This window comes from Quercus suber, unplaced genomic scaffold (genome assembly GCF_002906115.3).
Source record: "Quercus suber isolate HL8 unplaced genomic scaffold, Cork oak 2.0 scaffold_904, whole genome shotgun sequence".
Lineage (NCBI taxonomy): Eukaryota > Viridiplantae > Streptophyta > Magnoliopsida > Fagales > Fagaceae > Quercus > Quercus suber.
This window is the reverse complement of record NW_027070328.1, coordinates 34,886-51,793: the sequence shown is the minus strand read 5'-3', so window position 1 is coordinate 51,793 and position 16,908 is coordinate 34,886. Positions and strand designations below refer to the sequence as shown.

Below are 16,908 nucleotides of genomic sequence, written 5' to 3'. Positions count from 1 at the left end.
TATTAAGATTTATTGTGGCGAATATAATCGCCTCAATAACTTATAAAACGATCTTAGCAGGTGATTAGTAAAGTAAAGTAAAGCCACAAGGAACCTCAAGTAGGAATTTTGGAATAATAAATTACTAATCATTGTACGACTACGATGTATTTCACGACCCCACTAATGACTAATCAGCCTTCCCAATCAAGCGAAGAGTTTCCTACGGCGACATTTCCAGGCTAAACCAACTAAAATTATCGCCTCTACAACGCATTTAGATGTTCTTACACAACTGATTGGTGATTACAGTGCACAATACGTACAAGCATCGCCCTTTCGTCCCGCCCCCACCAAACAAAAAACGACACGCAGTGACATAAATCCCCATAACAAAGCCACGATTTTAACTGGTACAGATGGAGATGAGGTTGCCTTAACGTGTGGTCACCACAGTTCTCTTCTCTACCGAATCTCTTTCTCTCTCTCAGATATTTTATACAATTTTTTTTAACTATATATACCTCTCAAAAAAATAAATAAATAAATAAATCCAACGTACAAAAGTAGGGAACTCTCACGGTAACTCAGTCTCACACCCAATTATCTTGGAACAATTATTACACGAACCTTAAAACTTAATAGTAGTAGCTAGCAAGTCTCAGTTTGTCACAGGTATAACCATGGCCACGGTTACTAGGCTTCACATATTCCCACAAAGTTTCGACCACTACAGGACCGGCCAACCAGTGGTGCTTGGACCGGGTTTATGCCGGCCCAGGTTGGGACGAGTCGGTGGGCGTAATGGGTTGTGCTTGAAATTGAAACACTACTGCAGGTCGTTTAGGTGCGAGGAGGGTGGGGAAGTGGAAGAGAAAGAGGCTGTAAGTGAGAGAAAGAGTGGGAATTTGAAGAAAAGTGAGGCTAAGCTCGAAAGGGGAAGTGGGTTTTGGAAATCTTTTAGAACTACTATTTTGGGTGGTGATGAGTATGACAAGGCTGTGGCCAAGGTGGAGGAGGTATTCTTTTCGGTGAGTTGTATGCGATTTGTTTTTCTTTGTTTTAAATATTATCTGGATGAGGTTATTTAACTTACTATGATATATTTTGTCTGATTTGGTGAATATGTGATTGAATTCTATATCTCACAGCGAGTAATGTTACCAGTGTATATTTGTTGGATTGAATCTTTATTCTGTTGGTTGCTTTCAAAGTATTAGAGAAGTGAAGATATTGAAATTGTGTGAATCTTGAAACTTTTATACGGGGGACTAGAAAATTGAAACTTAAACTTTACACTTATTGACGGAGCCTAATATTTTTGTTTTATTTGTTCAGCCATTCAATTTTTAACTACATAGAGCTCATGGCTCAAAATTTTGTTTTTGTTTGCTAATTAGAACTTGTGAATCTGAATTCACAATTTTTTGCTCAATCCAGGGGAGTATGGCTTGAGAAAATGGAAAGAGGTAGATACTAGTGCTCAAATCATACTAGTGCACTGGTGAAAAAGAGTAATTTAATTCAAGCTGAGCCGTTGAGGGGATGGAAAGAGGTAGATAAAAGTGTAAAATAATACGAGCAGAACTAGTGATTTTAGAGAGGATAGAATGGCAGAAATGATTACCTATGGCCAATCCAATTAGTTGATAAGGATTTAAAACCGGCCCCAATTTAATTGGGATTATGGCTTAGTTGAATTGAGTTGAGTTGGTTTCCCTTTTATTTATTTATTTATTGGTGAATCAGTTATCGTAGGCTATGATATGTGTTGTTCAAGTTATATGTTATTAACTCCAATTGGTGAGGAAGTGTTTGACTTTTACATTACTCTGTTTCACAACTAGATTGCCCTCCAAGTCGGAAGATATATCATAACCATGATGAGCACTGGTGTGATACTTGCAGTTGGATTTCAGTTATCAGGTTAGCAAAGATGCACTCTGATTGTGAGAATGCATGCATTTTTGAGATACCGTAATGACTATAACTCATTTATGTAATAATTCAATTTGTAATTTTGTGAAGGTGGAGATAGTCAGATGAACACTTTGATCTGGTATAGCTGGCTTGGAGGAATTATTATTGGAACAATGGTAGGTGCTAATATGGTGTTAGATGAACATTGTCGAGCTGGTCCACGCAATGTTGTCATTACTGGAAGGTGACCTCTCACTCTTTCTAAGTCTCTTTTCCTAAGCTGGATAAACTAGTTCATTTTACTCCTAGATTTTGTTTGAAATCCTATTACTTCTGCATTTTGTTTAAATAGAATGTTCTGCAATCATTGCTTAATGCTTTTGCATGCTCCTCTCCCAAAGTTTTCTCCTTTAGTTACAGTTGAATTATGTATTTGAGTTGGAAGGGAAGGGTAGTCTGGGTAGAGACATTATAGTGTCAGATTAACATGAAGGTTTGCATATGATATGAAAATTATATTGGAAGATGCTATATATATATATATATATCTGATATTGATGCTTAAAACATGTGTAAATGTTCCTTTTATTACAATTCCTATGTTCAACTAATCCTCTGTCTAGAATGATTCACTTGGGTTTAATCAAGATTTGGGTAGATAGGCTACCAATGAGTTATTGATAATGGATAAATAATGCTTGTCTATCACTGCATGTTCTTTATGTCTGGTACAGTACAAGGGGATTGGGAAAAGCGCTTGCTCGTGAATTTCTTCTTTCTGGAGATCGTGTGGTTGTTGCTTCTCGCAGGTGGTATTCAGAAATAGTATTTTCTTAGATCTATTATGCGCCTATAATTTCTATATAAGTATCACTCACAACACCTCTGCATTGGATCTTGTGAAGGCAGCCCTGAGTCTGTACATATGACTGTCAAAGAGCTTGAAGAGAACCTAAAGGATTTTATAACCACTGCAAGTGGCTCAGCCAGGAAAAATCTGCAACATGCAAAAGTGGTAGGCATAGCATGTGATGTTAGTGAACCAGATGATGTGCAGAAATTGGCAAACTTTGCTGTCAATGAGCTTGGTTCTATCAACATTTGGGTGAGTGATTGATCCTTTTTAATTGATGTGTTTCTGTGTTTTTAAGACTTTGCATTGTAATTTCAAATTATCATGAATGCTTCCATATCGTTGTTGCTTTTGTAACACCTTGCTTGGTCGAACTTTGGAAGATGGATTACTCTTAAGGCATACTAGTTTTGGCTCCCTAGTTTTCTTATGCAAGACAACCATAACAAAATTAAGCAATAGGAAAATAAAGGATAGGAACTTAGGAGTCAGAACCTCGGCTTGATTGGAGTCAACTCTAAGCAAGGAAAACCACTAGGAGTCAACACCTAGGTTTGGCTGGAGTCAGCCCCAGACCAAATAAACTAAAAGAAACTTTTAATTCATGAAAATCATCTCTGAATCCTCTCCAAAAGGAGTACAATTGTTTGCATATATGAGAAAACTAAACCCTAAGGTGTAGGAAACCCTACTTATTGATTGACAAAAATACTTTAAAGGGCCTAAACTTTAAATAAAATTCTAATTAACCTAATTAAATACTTGGGCCTAAAATAATAATACAATTGATGTTCAAACAGAAATTAAATTAAATTGTCTCTTTTGCTTCCCGCATGATTTCAGATACTTATCTTTTGGTTGTGTTGTGTCAAAACTAATACTTTTCAGTAGCAGTTTCTATACAACCAGTGATGCTCAGATTTGAAACGAGAAGAAATATTGGATGAAAATAATTTTATCTCCTTGTAACTGCGAACTTTAGTTACAAGAACCAAATAAGTTGGATGGTCTTACCTTATTATGATTGGATTTATGCCTTTTACACAACTGATCAAGAAGGGTCAATATACTGGCTATTATTTGTTCTTATCTCTATTCATCATTTGCAAATTTAATTCCTGTGCATTCCTGGTTAAGTTAAAATAAGAACTGAGATTTCTTGAATTTGAAGTAGCATGAAAATTTTTAATTTTCTCTCAATTACTAAGTGATTCTGTTTAATACTTATACTCCTGGGCAGATAAATAATGCTGGCACAAATAAAGGTTTTAGACCATTGCTGCAATTCTCTGATGAAGATGTTAAACAGGTATGTGAAACACTTCTTGTTGTATTTATTTATTTATTTTGATCATTCAACAGTTACAATGGGGGAGGAGGGATTTGAATCCTAGATATTGCCTTAGAAACGCCAGGAAGTACCAACCAGTTGAGCTACAAGGCTCTAGGCAATTTTTGCCTTATTTTGTTGGATAGGGTAATTGGGAGGTTACACATGCGTGTGTGAATATGTGTCTTCAGATGTGCTAGGAGCTGTTATATTGAATCCTGTTCTGTTTGACATATCTTAAATATGGCCGGTTTTTGTTGTTTATATTACTAGTTATTTGCATGAGTTTCAAGCTCTGAAACTTAAGTAATGTCTAAGATGGTATTTTGTTCCCTCTCCCTGATCCCCCTTTTCATTTATTTATATATGAGTGTTGACCAAAGCATTTACAACTGCTCATAGTTCTATATGTCATGCATCAAACTTTTTATTGGGGTTTATTTCTTGTGTTGACCTAAGGGTACTACCAATACATCAAAATAGTATACACATTGCACTCAAAGTAGCAACTGATTTGCGGAGTACCACTTTGTTTCATGGTAGATTGTCTCAACAAACATGGTTGGTTCTCTACTCTGCACTCGAGAAGCCATGCGAGTGATGAAGAACCAGGCTAAGGGGGGCCACATATTTAACATGGATGGTGCAGGCTCAGGGGGATCTAGTACCCCTCTAACAGCTGTGTAAGTTCAATTTTTAGTACTATGGGAATTTAGTTTATTCTCTAATGAGCAGAGGTATGTCATGGTTTTTGCTAATCATTATTCAATGATTCATGGAAGTTTGTACTATTCCAAGTTGTTGGTGACTCAGAATGATTTTCATTATTTTATATCCTTCGACTTGTAGCTATGGGTCCACAAAGTGTGGCCTTAGGCAGCTTCAAGCATCACTCTTGAAAGAGTCCAAGCGGTCCAAAGTTGGGGTGCACACAGCATCTCCAGGCATGGTCCTTACAGATCTTTTGCTTAGGTATGGAATATATATCCCTGCATTTTGCAATGCACTTATGGCTCCATTTTGATTCCATCTCCTGACAACATGTTAAAGGGCCTTAAGTCCCTGAACTATTGGTCTTACCCTTGTCTATTTCTTCTTTTTGGGTCTATATCATTATATGTAGATTTGAAGGTTGCAACTGTTTGTCTAACTGTCTAGCTGTAATAAATGTTCTAACCTTATATGCATTTACTGCGATTTTCTCTATGATTGCAGTGGCTCAACTATACAAAATAAGCAAATGTTTAACATCATCTGTGAGCATCCAGAAACAGTTGCTAGAACTTTAGTACCAAGGATGCGGGTTGTAAAAGGATCTGGGAAGGCAATCAATTACTTGACCCCTCCCAGAATATTACTTGCTTTAGTCACTGCATGGGTACGACGAGGTCGCTGGTTTGATGACCAGGTAATCCTAGTTATTTTGTGAAAGCATTTGACACCCCAAGCGGTGTCAGGACTACAAGTTTAACACTTTTGTTCAACATCCAGAAGAACTTTCATGTCAAGTTACTAGATTTTGAAATTTTTTTACTGTCATTCGAAATTTATATTTCATGGCATTAGATGACTTCATATATTAATACTTAAATGGATTTCCTATATCAAAACTGAACTTTGTGGGGAAGAGCGACTTCAAATTTTCCCTTTTTGATACATTTGTTATTTGGAATTGGTAAGTTGCCATGCCTGCTAAGCTGGTGACACAAAGTTCAGGCAAGTCAACAATTGTAATGACAATAGGTAAAACCTCAGGAGTCTATTATCTGGATTTTAATTTATAGTTCTCATAGTTTTGCCTCTTTAGTTGTATACCAATGAATTTAAGTAACTTAGGCCCCAGTGGGGTTCCTAAAAAAAATAACTTAGGGATTAAGGGCATTGATTTCCTAGTTTGTAACTTTCAGGGATTTAGATTTTATAATTGATTAGACCTATTAAGCATGGATTTTGGATACAGATGCAAGAAACTGGTAATGATGTGACACTAATATGTTGATATGTGTGTTTTAAATACGTAGATAACATATTGATGTGTTTTCAGTAATCATTAAACATATAGATTCTTAAATATTGTTAGTTCCCCCCCCCCCCTTTATAATTTTTTTTTTTTGGTTAGTCAAAGTGTGATATTCCCTTCCTGCTTTTCACTTATATATTCTTAATTTTAAAAAGGGTTTAATATTTCCAAAGGAGTAATTTTTTACGTTGATAAATGTGTTTCAGCTGGAATGGTATATGTAGAACACTTGGGTGTTCTTAATTTGGTCAATATTTTATGGGTATTCTTAATTTTTATGCAGGGAAGGGCATTATATGCAGCAGAGGCAGATCGGCTGCGTAACTGGGCTGAAAACCGCACTCGGTTTTCTTTTACTGATGCAATGGAGATGTACACAGAGAACACTTGGGTGTCAGTGTTCTCACTTTCTGTTGTTTGTGCCTTCATAATCCTTTCTAGCACTAGCAGCACATTTCCTGGTACGTGAGTTTGTACGCACAATTACAACATGAAAGAATCAGAAATAGATGTACATCAGACCAATAATCATCGTAAGGGTAGTCAACTGCTATGCCTGAGATCACAGGGCAACAGAAAGGTACAAGTTATATATCACCAACAGCTGATTAGCGGTTTTTATACCCCGCATTTCTCAGATGTTTTGGTTAACCATTAGGAAGTTCAATTATACCATAATGTCAAATTTCCGCCACCCATGCATTAGAGTCCAGTTAAAAGGTTGCATATATGTCATGTATACAGAAAAAGACACTATATTTATTTCATTAATGAAGCACTCTCCATTTAGATGCATATATAAAGATGTAATGTGTTGGTTTCAGTTAGCTCAACTGATAAAATCTTTAATGTTTGAATAAGATATTTGGAGTTTAATTTTCGCCTACACCAAAAACCAATTAGTGTCTTGATCTAATAATAAAGGGCATCATCAGGAGCAAACACTATAGGTTGAAACTATCTTAAAAAAAAAAAAAAAAAAAGTTATGTAATGGCAGAAATTCCATTTCAACACCTTAGTGTACAGGAACCAAACTTTTTGACAATCAATGTCAGAACAAGTTCCATTTTTCTTTCTTGTTGGCTCACCCTTTGATCAAGACAGTTGATCATTGCGCTCTAGGCCACTAAGCGCGTCATCTGGCAACCAAACTTGGACTACTTATTAAGAAAGCAACAACTCTGATATTTATCAAGATTAAAAAGCACCCAAAGTAGCCAGCACATATTCAGCAAAAAAAAATAATAAAAAATAGCCAGCACATGTACAACCTCCACAAGGACAGTAGTGCATTCCACATAATAATTTCTGTACCTTCTTCCAGTCACGCATCTGAGCAAATCACTTTTTGAGTATGTCCTGAGACTCTCTCCTGAAAGTCTCATTGAAACAAACTGGTTGAGTTTTCTATGGCATATTGTATATCGTTGTTGTTGTTTTCTGTAGTTTTGACCACACAAATCTTATAAGCTAAAATGTGAATTTGGATAAGAGTGTTCTTGATACAAATTGTCAGCACACTGGGTCAGGTTAAAGCCTTCAAAGACTACCTTGTGTCTAAATATTATCACAACAAATTACAAAACAAAATGGACTCTTTGGTTCATCCTCCAATAGAATATGAAGAAAATGTTGGGCAGGAAACACAATCAAAATATACTTTCAGACATTGGTTTAGGTGCAACATTTGCAAAAATTAATGTCCCAAACAGAACATAACCATGTGAAGATATTAAAAAAGAATGTAACCACTCTTGGCCGTTAAGAGATCAACGACCAAATGATCTTATATTTTTAAATAGGTTACGTTAAGGTCAGACCTAATAAAATAAAATACAATTTTTCATACGGCTGAACTCTGAACTCTCATTAAGTTCTGTTGACTGTTGGTGGGTGCTTTACAGTTCACAATAATCTCCACAAACAATTTGTTTAAACCATAAAATCTTAGTAATAAGACGAGGACACTATCACACTAATTGTGGTCTTTATCTCTTTAAATATCCACACATTCCTCAACCAAAAAAAAAAAAAAAAACAATAATAATAATAATACCACTCTTGGCCGTTAAGAGATCAACGACCAAATGATCTTATATTTTTAAATAGGTTACGTTAAGGTCAGACCTAATAAAATAAAATACAATTTTTCATACGGCTGAACTCTGAACTCTCATTAAGTTCTGTTGACTGTTGGTGGGTGCTTTACAGTTCACAATAATCTCCACAAACAATTTGTTTAAACCATAAAATCTTAGTAATAAGACGAGGACACTATCACACTAATTGTGGTCTTTATCTCTTTAAATATCCACACATTCCTCAACCAAAAAAAAAAAAAAAAACAATAATAATAATAAATCCACATACGTTAGTCGGTGTTTTATATATTGTGTGATGCGGTTTGGTCACTTCTATCGCGTAATGGAAATTATTCATTGCATTTGGAGTAGGGTTTCCAAAACGGAACGGTTTCAGATTTGAATTTTTTTATTATTATTATTATTCAGTTTTATTGTAATAATTACAGATTTTGTTGCTGTTTTCTTTGCTCCCTATTGGACCAACCTAAAAAACAAAAAATGCTACTATAAGAGCGCTAACATTGGGATGTTTACACTACCAGTTGTAAAGTTGTTATTTTACAACCGAAGATGTCATAAACTCACTTCATCCGAGTTTGCAAACATGAAAATATTTGCAACCTATGAACATTATAAAATATATATATATATATATTTATCTTGTGGTTGTGTGTGAAGAGAAAAAGAGAGTGGGAGAAGAGTACTTTTTATTATTTTATTAGGTAATTTATATTATTTTATTAAATTGTATATAAAATAAAAATTAAGATGTAAAATGAGTTGTAAAATTGGTTGATAAAATAGATAAAATAATGGTTGAAGATGATATAACAAGGCACCAATGACAATGAATATTACTAACTTAAAAAAAGAAAAAAGAAAGAGACAAGGAATATAATTTAATATTTATTATTAAAACTAGACAAAATAGCTGGATTGATTGGGATATTTGGGCCTTGGCTATAGTCAGGCAGCGAATGTCATGCCCCTAATCAGGAGAAGAGGAATATGATAGTTGCCATGTGGATGTGATGATGTAAGTTCTCATGACCTTGGCCTCCTCATCTCTTATAAAGTAAACAAATCAGGAATATATTTTATTCATATATTTGTTTAATTCTTTAAACTAAAAAACATCAGAAAATTCACCGTCAACCAACATTTAGAAGAAATAAGGAAGAATTCCATAAAAGACAGTATTCCACATGCAAAGGTTTAGAACTCTCTCTCTCTCTCTTAATTGGATTTTTTTTTTTTTATATTAATTCCATAACTGAGGGAGGGGAATTTGAACTTTCAATGCCTCCGTAGGAAACATAAAAATGGCTAACAACTAATTAAACTACAAGGTTCGGCTTTTCAATTAGAAAAAAAAATATAGAGAAGTTGAGAGAGAGAGACCAAGAGACAAAAACTGGAGAGAATAAAGACAGCCCAGTTCAGCCAAATCATGTAAATCCTCAACCTAAAAAATAATATATATTTTATTAAATATTTTATCTTGACTTCCTAAAAAAAATTTGAACACCCTACTTTGAACACTTGGGGAAAAAAAACCTTTAGCTTACTTTGGAGATGGCTGTAGAAGAATATTACCAACCTTCAACAGATTAAAGATCTGCATTTCTGAGCCTTTTACTCTTCTAATTTTTTTTCTCTATCTGTTCGCCTCCCTTATTTCTTAATCTTTGGCGTCCTGAGTTTCCGGACGAAATGGGTAAATAGCCATAAAATCCAACATATAGTTAGTTGTCAATAGATTCAAACTATATTTTGTACTAGCATCTCGAGTCTAAGATGCTCGATTTAGGGGCTATAAATCGAGTGTTTACGGTCGATTTTCATATTTTCATCGGGTCTGAGTTGGCATTTTTTCCACGTAGCGTCCACATGGAAATTGAGTATCTGATACTCGATTTATAATCCCATATATATGCGAACAGCTCCAGCGAAAAAGAAACAGCTCTAGCGAAAAAGAAAAAGAAATCAGAGAGAAGAAAAAGAAAAAAAAAACCGAAGAAGAAGGAAAGAGCACAGGCCGCACGAGCTCCAGCCGCGTGGTGGCTGGGTCGCGCAACCCAGGCCATGGGACGAGCTCAGCCTCACGGCAGCTGGGTCGCCACCCAGGCCTCGCGAGCCCAGGCCGCTTGTTTGGTTTTTTTTTTTTTTTTTGATGAACTAGCTTGATCTCTGGATTCTCTCTCTCTGTTATCTGATTGCATTTTTTTTTTTTTTTGGAATTTTGGCTTGTACATGAGAGACTTGGAGACTTGAAATTTTTTCAAATTTTTTTGGTTTTGTAAATCGAGTCTCTAAGACTCAATTTCCAAGTGGTTTCCATGTGGAAAAAGATGCCACATCAGACCATGAAAATCGAGTTTTTGAGACACGATTTATAGGCCAAAATTGAGTATCTTAGAGTTGAAATGCTAGTAAATAATATAGTTTAAAAACTGAAACTATTAACTAGATAGTTAGGAAAAAAAAAAAAAATTAGTTACCTATTTTCCCCTTAGTTTCCTAACTCGGTAAGTTTGGTCTGTTTGCTCTTGCTTGTTTTCTTCTTTACTTACTGATTAGATTGCTCCAGGAATTACAACCATAATCCACGTGTATGGTTTAGATTTACAACCATTGTCCACGTGTTTTAGTTCCGTTAGTTTGCTCTCTCTTTTTTCTTCTTTTGTTTCTCTTTTATTTTACCACCACACACGTGTATGGTATACTAGGATAGGTATCTTTTCTTGATTCTTCTTTTCTTGATTTTTATTAAATTTATTATATTATTGTATAACATATTGACAATATATATATACACACACAATAACCTACTTTTAAAATAGATAAAAATATTGTTGAAGGCCAAAATTTCACAGGAAAGCTTGTTCTATGAAAAGTAAGGAAAGACCATGGGCTTTGACAAAAGAAGGCCCAATTCATGCAGCAAGGAGAATCGACATTGAGGCCCTATACATGTTCAGATTTCCAGCAAAAAAAGACCATTAAAAATCCAGCAAAATCCAGTGAAAGAACTGGGCCAGGATCCCCAGAGGCTCAGGATCCTCGAGACGTGCGCAGTTAAAATGGGATTGAGACAGCTCAGAATGAGTACCACGAAATACAAGAAATGAAGAACAGATATGTCCCTCTCAAGCACCCAGTGGTACAGCAAAGAATCAGAAAGCTTGGAGAGTAACAATTCATGAACAAAAGGCTGGTACCCCGGAGAACCCAGAATGAAGAACTATTAAGGGAAGTGGCTGGGAAAACCTTCAACCCAGCAGGAATTGATTCTGCTCACTTGGAAAAATTGACAGCAAGGAGGACAGCCAAAAAGCTAAGTCTAAGAGGCAAAAGGCCTTGAAAGAAGAGAGGGTAAAGGTCAGCTATCCAAAATGGAAAGTCAGTAAGTGACTTTTAGGAAAACATGACTAAAAGATGAAAACTATGAGAAACAGAGAAAGAATCAACGGTCAGAATGGCTGGCATAACAGAGGCTCTAGTACCCAGGGAGCCAAGGGGGAAGAATCAATGGTATCCAAACCCTAAAATAACACTATAAAAAGGGGGAAGCAGCCAACATTAAAGGGCATGATGCAGCAATAGAAAATCACAGAAGGGAATCATTAAGATTACTCTGTAAAACTCAAGAAAAACAGAGGAACCGCTCCCGGTATCCCAGAGACAGCCACTATAGCATATGCTTGGATTCAACAAATTCAAACTTTGCAAGTCTTGGAAGCTTGAATAGCTATCAAAGTCTGTAACTTTTGAACTTAGTTGAACCTTGTATCATGTGAATATAGAACTATAGGAAAAGCTCTGTAAAAACAAAAGAAAACAGAGGAACTGCTCCCGGTATCCCAGAGACTGCCACTATAGCACATACTCGGATTCAACAAATTCAAACTTTGCAAGTCTTGGAAGCTTGAATAGCTATCAAAGTCTGTAATTTTTGAACTTAGTTGAACCTTGTATCACGTCTTAGTGAGCATATTGTAATCCACAATCAAGAAAATAATGAAATACCTCATATTGATTTGAGGATCTCTAACAATTATTTCGTGCATTTCTTTATTGCATTATCTTCCTTTACTGTTTCTTGCTAAAATCCTTCTCATCTACTATCTTGGAAGGCAAAGCTCAAGCAAAGCCACTCGGACTTGAGTTCCAAATCCCACAAGTCTTGTGCAAAAGCACCAAGTCTGTGAGAATTGGGGCCAGGATCCTCGTGGCAGAATCATCCTCATGAAACTCATTTACATATATGTATAAAATGTATATCCTAATCTAAGAAACTAACAATTATTTAGAGATATGTGTATTGTATAGTGTGTTTTTTTATGTAGCACCCATAGAGATAAAGGGAAAGGACAAAGCTCTATTACATAATAAACATGGAAAAGACCATATAGTTCAGAAAACCAGAGCTTCTGGGTCCTCACAGGCCTAATACGCCCCGGGATCCCACGACAGTATGCCCGGGATCCCACAACAGTACGCCCCAGGGTACTAAGAGGAATTGCATTTTTCATCTTGAGGAGCTTTATATGACTTGCGCAAAACTTGGTTCGTAATCAGCCCCATTTAGCTGCGGTGAATCAAGCTCAGTCCACCAAAACAACAAGTATTTGGGCCCGGGATCCTTATCTCTACTTGGGCCCTTGTGCTAAGAAAAAAAAAAGCACTCTCACAAATATATAATATAAAAAATAAAACACTAAAATGTGAAAATCATTATTTGATTAGATTTTTTTTAATGCATTAATTTCAAGAATTGTTTGTCTACTTTGCAACTTTAACTTATTAGTATTTTTTTTTATATGTTAATCATTAAGTACTCAATGGATTATAATTTAGTTTTGAATCTAATCCCATAAGCAAGTTAAAAACTATTTGATTTATTCATGATGATATTTCAAAAAATAATACTATACTTTTGCATTCTAATGTTGAGTTATAAAATAAAAGTTTCTTAATAATCACCTTAAAAATATTTCTAGAGTCATCACTAACTATATGAATGCTTGTTTGAAATTTCTTTTTCCTTGTACTTCTACCCCCCAAACTTGAAATCATGGGTCTATCCCTAGAGTTAAGTATATCAATTTTTGGTGGCTATCATCTGTCGTTAGGGGTGTCAAAATCCAACACGATCACGAATACGACATGAAGTTAGCAAGTTATGTATTGAGACTTAACGAGTTCATATCATATTTAAGTTGATACGACTAACCCATTTAATAAACGTGTTGTGTTTATGCTCAACCTACGAAATTTATTTGACTCGTGTAACTCATTTAACTAAGTTTTATTTTACCAATATATCCTTCAAAACACTAGGTGTTTAAACTTATTAATTGTTATGATTTATTTTGTTTGACATATTGTGATTCATTATTTGTGATATTGAGATATGATTTAGTTTTAAATGATTATGTTTGGTTTTTCATAGATTAGATCAATTGGGTTAATACTATTTTTTTTTCTTTTTCGCCTTGATAAAATCCAATAAACAAGTTAATATAATTGACCTGTTTAATAAACAAGTCGAGTTAGAGTTGAGGAATTATGACTTATTTAATAAATATGTCACGTTAGTGTCAAGTCTGTCGATTCATATAGTCAAATATTAGCTCATAAATTGACAAGACACGAACTTAACATGCGAATTGTCATCTCTATCTGTCATGGTTCTCTTAAGTTTTAATTTAGAAGTGGCTCTCTCACTAGCAGTGGTGAAATTCTGAGCATGTTTGGCCCTGTTTGGTACGTGAGTTTAAACACATGTTTTCAGTTTTTAAACAACATTATATGTATTTTCATACACTTTTTCACCCACACACATTTCTAAAAAAACTGTTGTTTATTTCTCATACAATCTGCAGTTCATTTTAGTATTTTCAATTGCACTTCATTTTCGTAATTTAGCTTAATTATTGTGTCCTTTTCTTTTTTTTTTCCAAATATTTTATTTTTTTGACAAATCCCATTAAATACTAGAGCGTGTCATTAACCTCCAAAAAGTTTGATTGATGGCTGAGGTTAAAATAGATCGAAGAATCTCCCTCATTCAATATCACACAACGTCAACCTCGGAAAATTATATTTCCAGAGCCAATTGCGGGAAGAGAAGAAAAGGACAGTGGTTTTGGTTAAATGCAAGTTTCATGTTTCATGTTTCATTTTCAACTAAATTACAAATTAGATCCTTCAAGTTTGGGTAATTTTGATTTTGTCTCCTAAAATTTCAAAATTTTGATCCACTCCTAACATTAGATTCCACTTGGATTTACTTTCTTTTGTCCATGCATTGTGCTAACTGCCAGTTAAATTCAAAATGAACCAAAACAGCCCAAACACAGAGGGTGTTGTTGATCTGAGATAGAAAATTTTGTCTAAGTACATATGAATGTTAAGCTCCTTCTTAAAAACTTAAATTCTGTTTCTTACCTCTCACATTACAAGAATTTATACTGATAAAGTAATTACCATACTAAAAGTGCGTAGTGATAACGTTTTGAAATTTTAGAGACTTCAAACAGTTGAGCATTGACAGCAAATACACCGTTGTGCAATAACAGCTGTGTCCATCAAAAGAAAACTAAGAGAAGCGTCCTTAACGATTTGTCCATTTTAATATCCCGTGTTTGGTCATACCAAAAGAATAGTCATAACTCATAAACCTTTTTCTTTCCTTAATTTCTTCTTTATAGTCTTCCTAAAAAAAAAAAAAAATTCTTTATAGCCAAGGCGTGTAATCATAATCAAACACTCGTTTCTTTTAAAAACTTTCTTCTCTCTTCCTGAGTTTATTAAAAAATACTTAGTATTTATTAAAATTAAAAAAAAAAAAAAAAAAAATCAAACACTCGTACAACATGTAATGTGAACAGTAATTATTATTTGTGGACATGTTTTGTTTCTGTTTTTGGTTTTTTTTTTTTTTAGGTTGTTTTTTATTAAAAAAAAATCCAAAAACATTGAAAAATTTCAAAAAGACAGAAATATTTTTATTTTGTGTCTAGTTTTATTTTTCTTGAGGATTACATAAATTATAATATCTCTCTCTTTTAGAACATGCTTGACATTGTAGAGAAACTTGAATAGTATGTGTTATATAAGTGCTAAGCTATTTATAATTTTGTATGAGTATGTACTAGTTTGTACATGTACTTATTGGTTAACTAAGAAATTGATATTTCTTGTTTGTATACTCTCTATAGCTTAGTTAAAGCACTATCATGCATTGCATTGTTCATTTAGCATAATGTGTGCTTTTTTGTTTTTGGTCATAAAATTTGTTTTAAACCAAAAATATTGTTATTTGTTTTGCATTATTTTTGTTGGATTTGAAATTAAGGTTGGCAAATTTATTTTTACATAACATGTTTATGTACCTTATTTAGCTTAGATGAGCTTATTTTTTGCACTTTACTAGTATGAGTTTTGTAATGCATGTTGTGTTGGAAGATGTTTATAGTTTTTTATCACTTTGTTTTGATCTTTAAGTCACATGCCTTTGATTGTCGAACTTGATCTTATTGAGAAATGCATAAATAACCATCTCACCACTATTCACTAACCAATCATTAACACCTTAGTACATATCGTAAGATTTTGTACTGGAAAAAGTGTAACACATGCATAAAAAGAACATAAAGTATAGCATCGATTTAAATGCTAAAATTAGTGTGTACATTATTGAACTATAATGAATTCAATCAAATAAAATTGGTGTGTATATTATCTTGGCTATTTTAATAAGTTTCTAATAAAATAAAATTGGTGTGTACATTATGAGACAAATCAAGAAACTTACATGATTGCAAGCTTTTATTGTAGGAGATGTAAGAGTTATATGATGTAACTCTTTAGGTGAAAGTCTCTTTGAATTTATGTGATGGATTTTGTAGAAATTGTGATTGATTTCTATTCACATATCACCTCACATGTATCTCAAGTTATTGTTAGTTGCACACACTACACAAGTTACTTTTTCCTAAACTTTGTACATGATACGGTGTGTGAATTTGTTTTGGCCATCCAAGATTATATGTTCCTTGATTTTGATGCAAAACATGTTTAATGTTTGAGTTTTGAGGACAAGTTGGTTGAAAAACTTGTTTTTGGATGATCTAGGTTGAATTCTAGTGTTTTTGAAAAACTTTTAATCTCATACTCATGCATTTCATTCATGAAACACTATGTTTTGAGGAGTTTTCTGCATAAAATTTCTCTGTTTTTCAAAAATATCTTTTTTCTAGATTTTTGATTGATTGAATCTATCTCTCGACCGATCGCAATTGCTATAAAAATTTTGATTTGAATCTGCCTGGCTCGATTGGTATTCGATTGATGCTCGACCGATCAAAACTGAAAAATTTTCAGTTTCTAAGTTTTTGATCAAATTTTTTTATGCATCATTTGTGTTTAGGATTCACATGCATTACACTATTTTTCTGTATCCATCTTGCAGTTTTACAGTCATATCTCTCATTGTTTTTACACATAACATGCATACACTTTACTAAATTGGGTACTCAACTTGATTTAAAAATTGATTGATTAATTTTTGAGTTATGTACTTTTCAGTATATGCAATTTTTATGTGTGAACTGCAGAAAATATTTTTCTTAAGAGATATGATGGATAATAAATGTGTAAATATTTTCTCTACTCATGCAACTGTTTATGGGTCACATAGTGTCAAGTTTGCAT

General features: G+C 34.0%; 1 protein-coding gene across 1 annotated transcript; it reads left to right on the top strand.

The window, feature by feature from the left end:
* Positions 1 to 515: 515 nt before the first annotated feature.
* Positions 516 to 6,925, top strand: LOC112029086 (probable chlorophyll(ide) b reductase NYC1, chloroplastic). Its single transcript, XM_065768201.1, has 10 exons — positions 516 to 1,010; positions 1,827 to 1,905; positions 2,008 to 2,143; positions 2,634 to 2,708; positions 2,809 to 3,004; positions 3,993 to 4,061; positions 4,626 to 4,765; positions 4,932 to 5,054; positions 5,298 to 5,490; positions 6,386 to 6,925. The coding sequence occupies exons 1-10, from the start codon at positions 663 to 665 to the stop codon at positions 6,569 to 6,571; spliced, it is 1,545 nt and encodes a 514-aa protein (XP_065624273.1). The 5' UTR covers positions 516 to 662; the 3' UTR covers positions 6,572 to 6,925.
* The last annotated feature ends 9,983 nt before the right edge of the window (positions 6,926 to 16,908 follow it).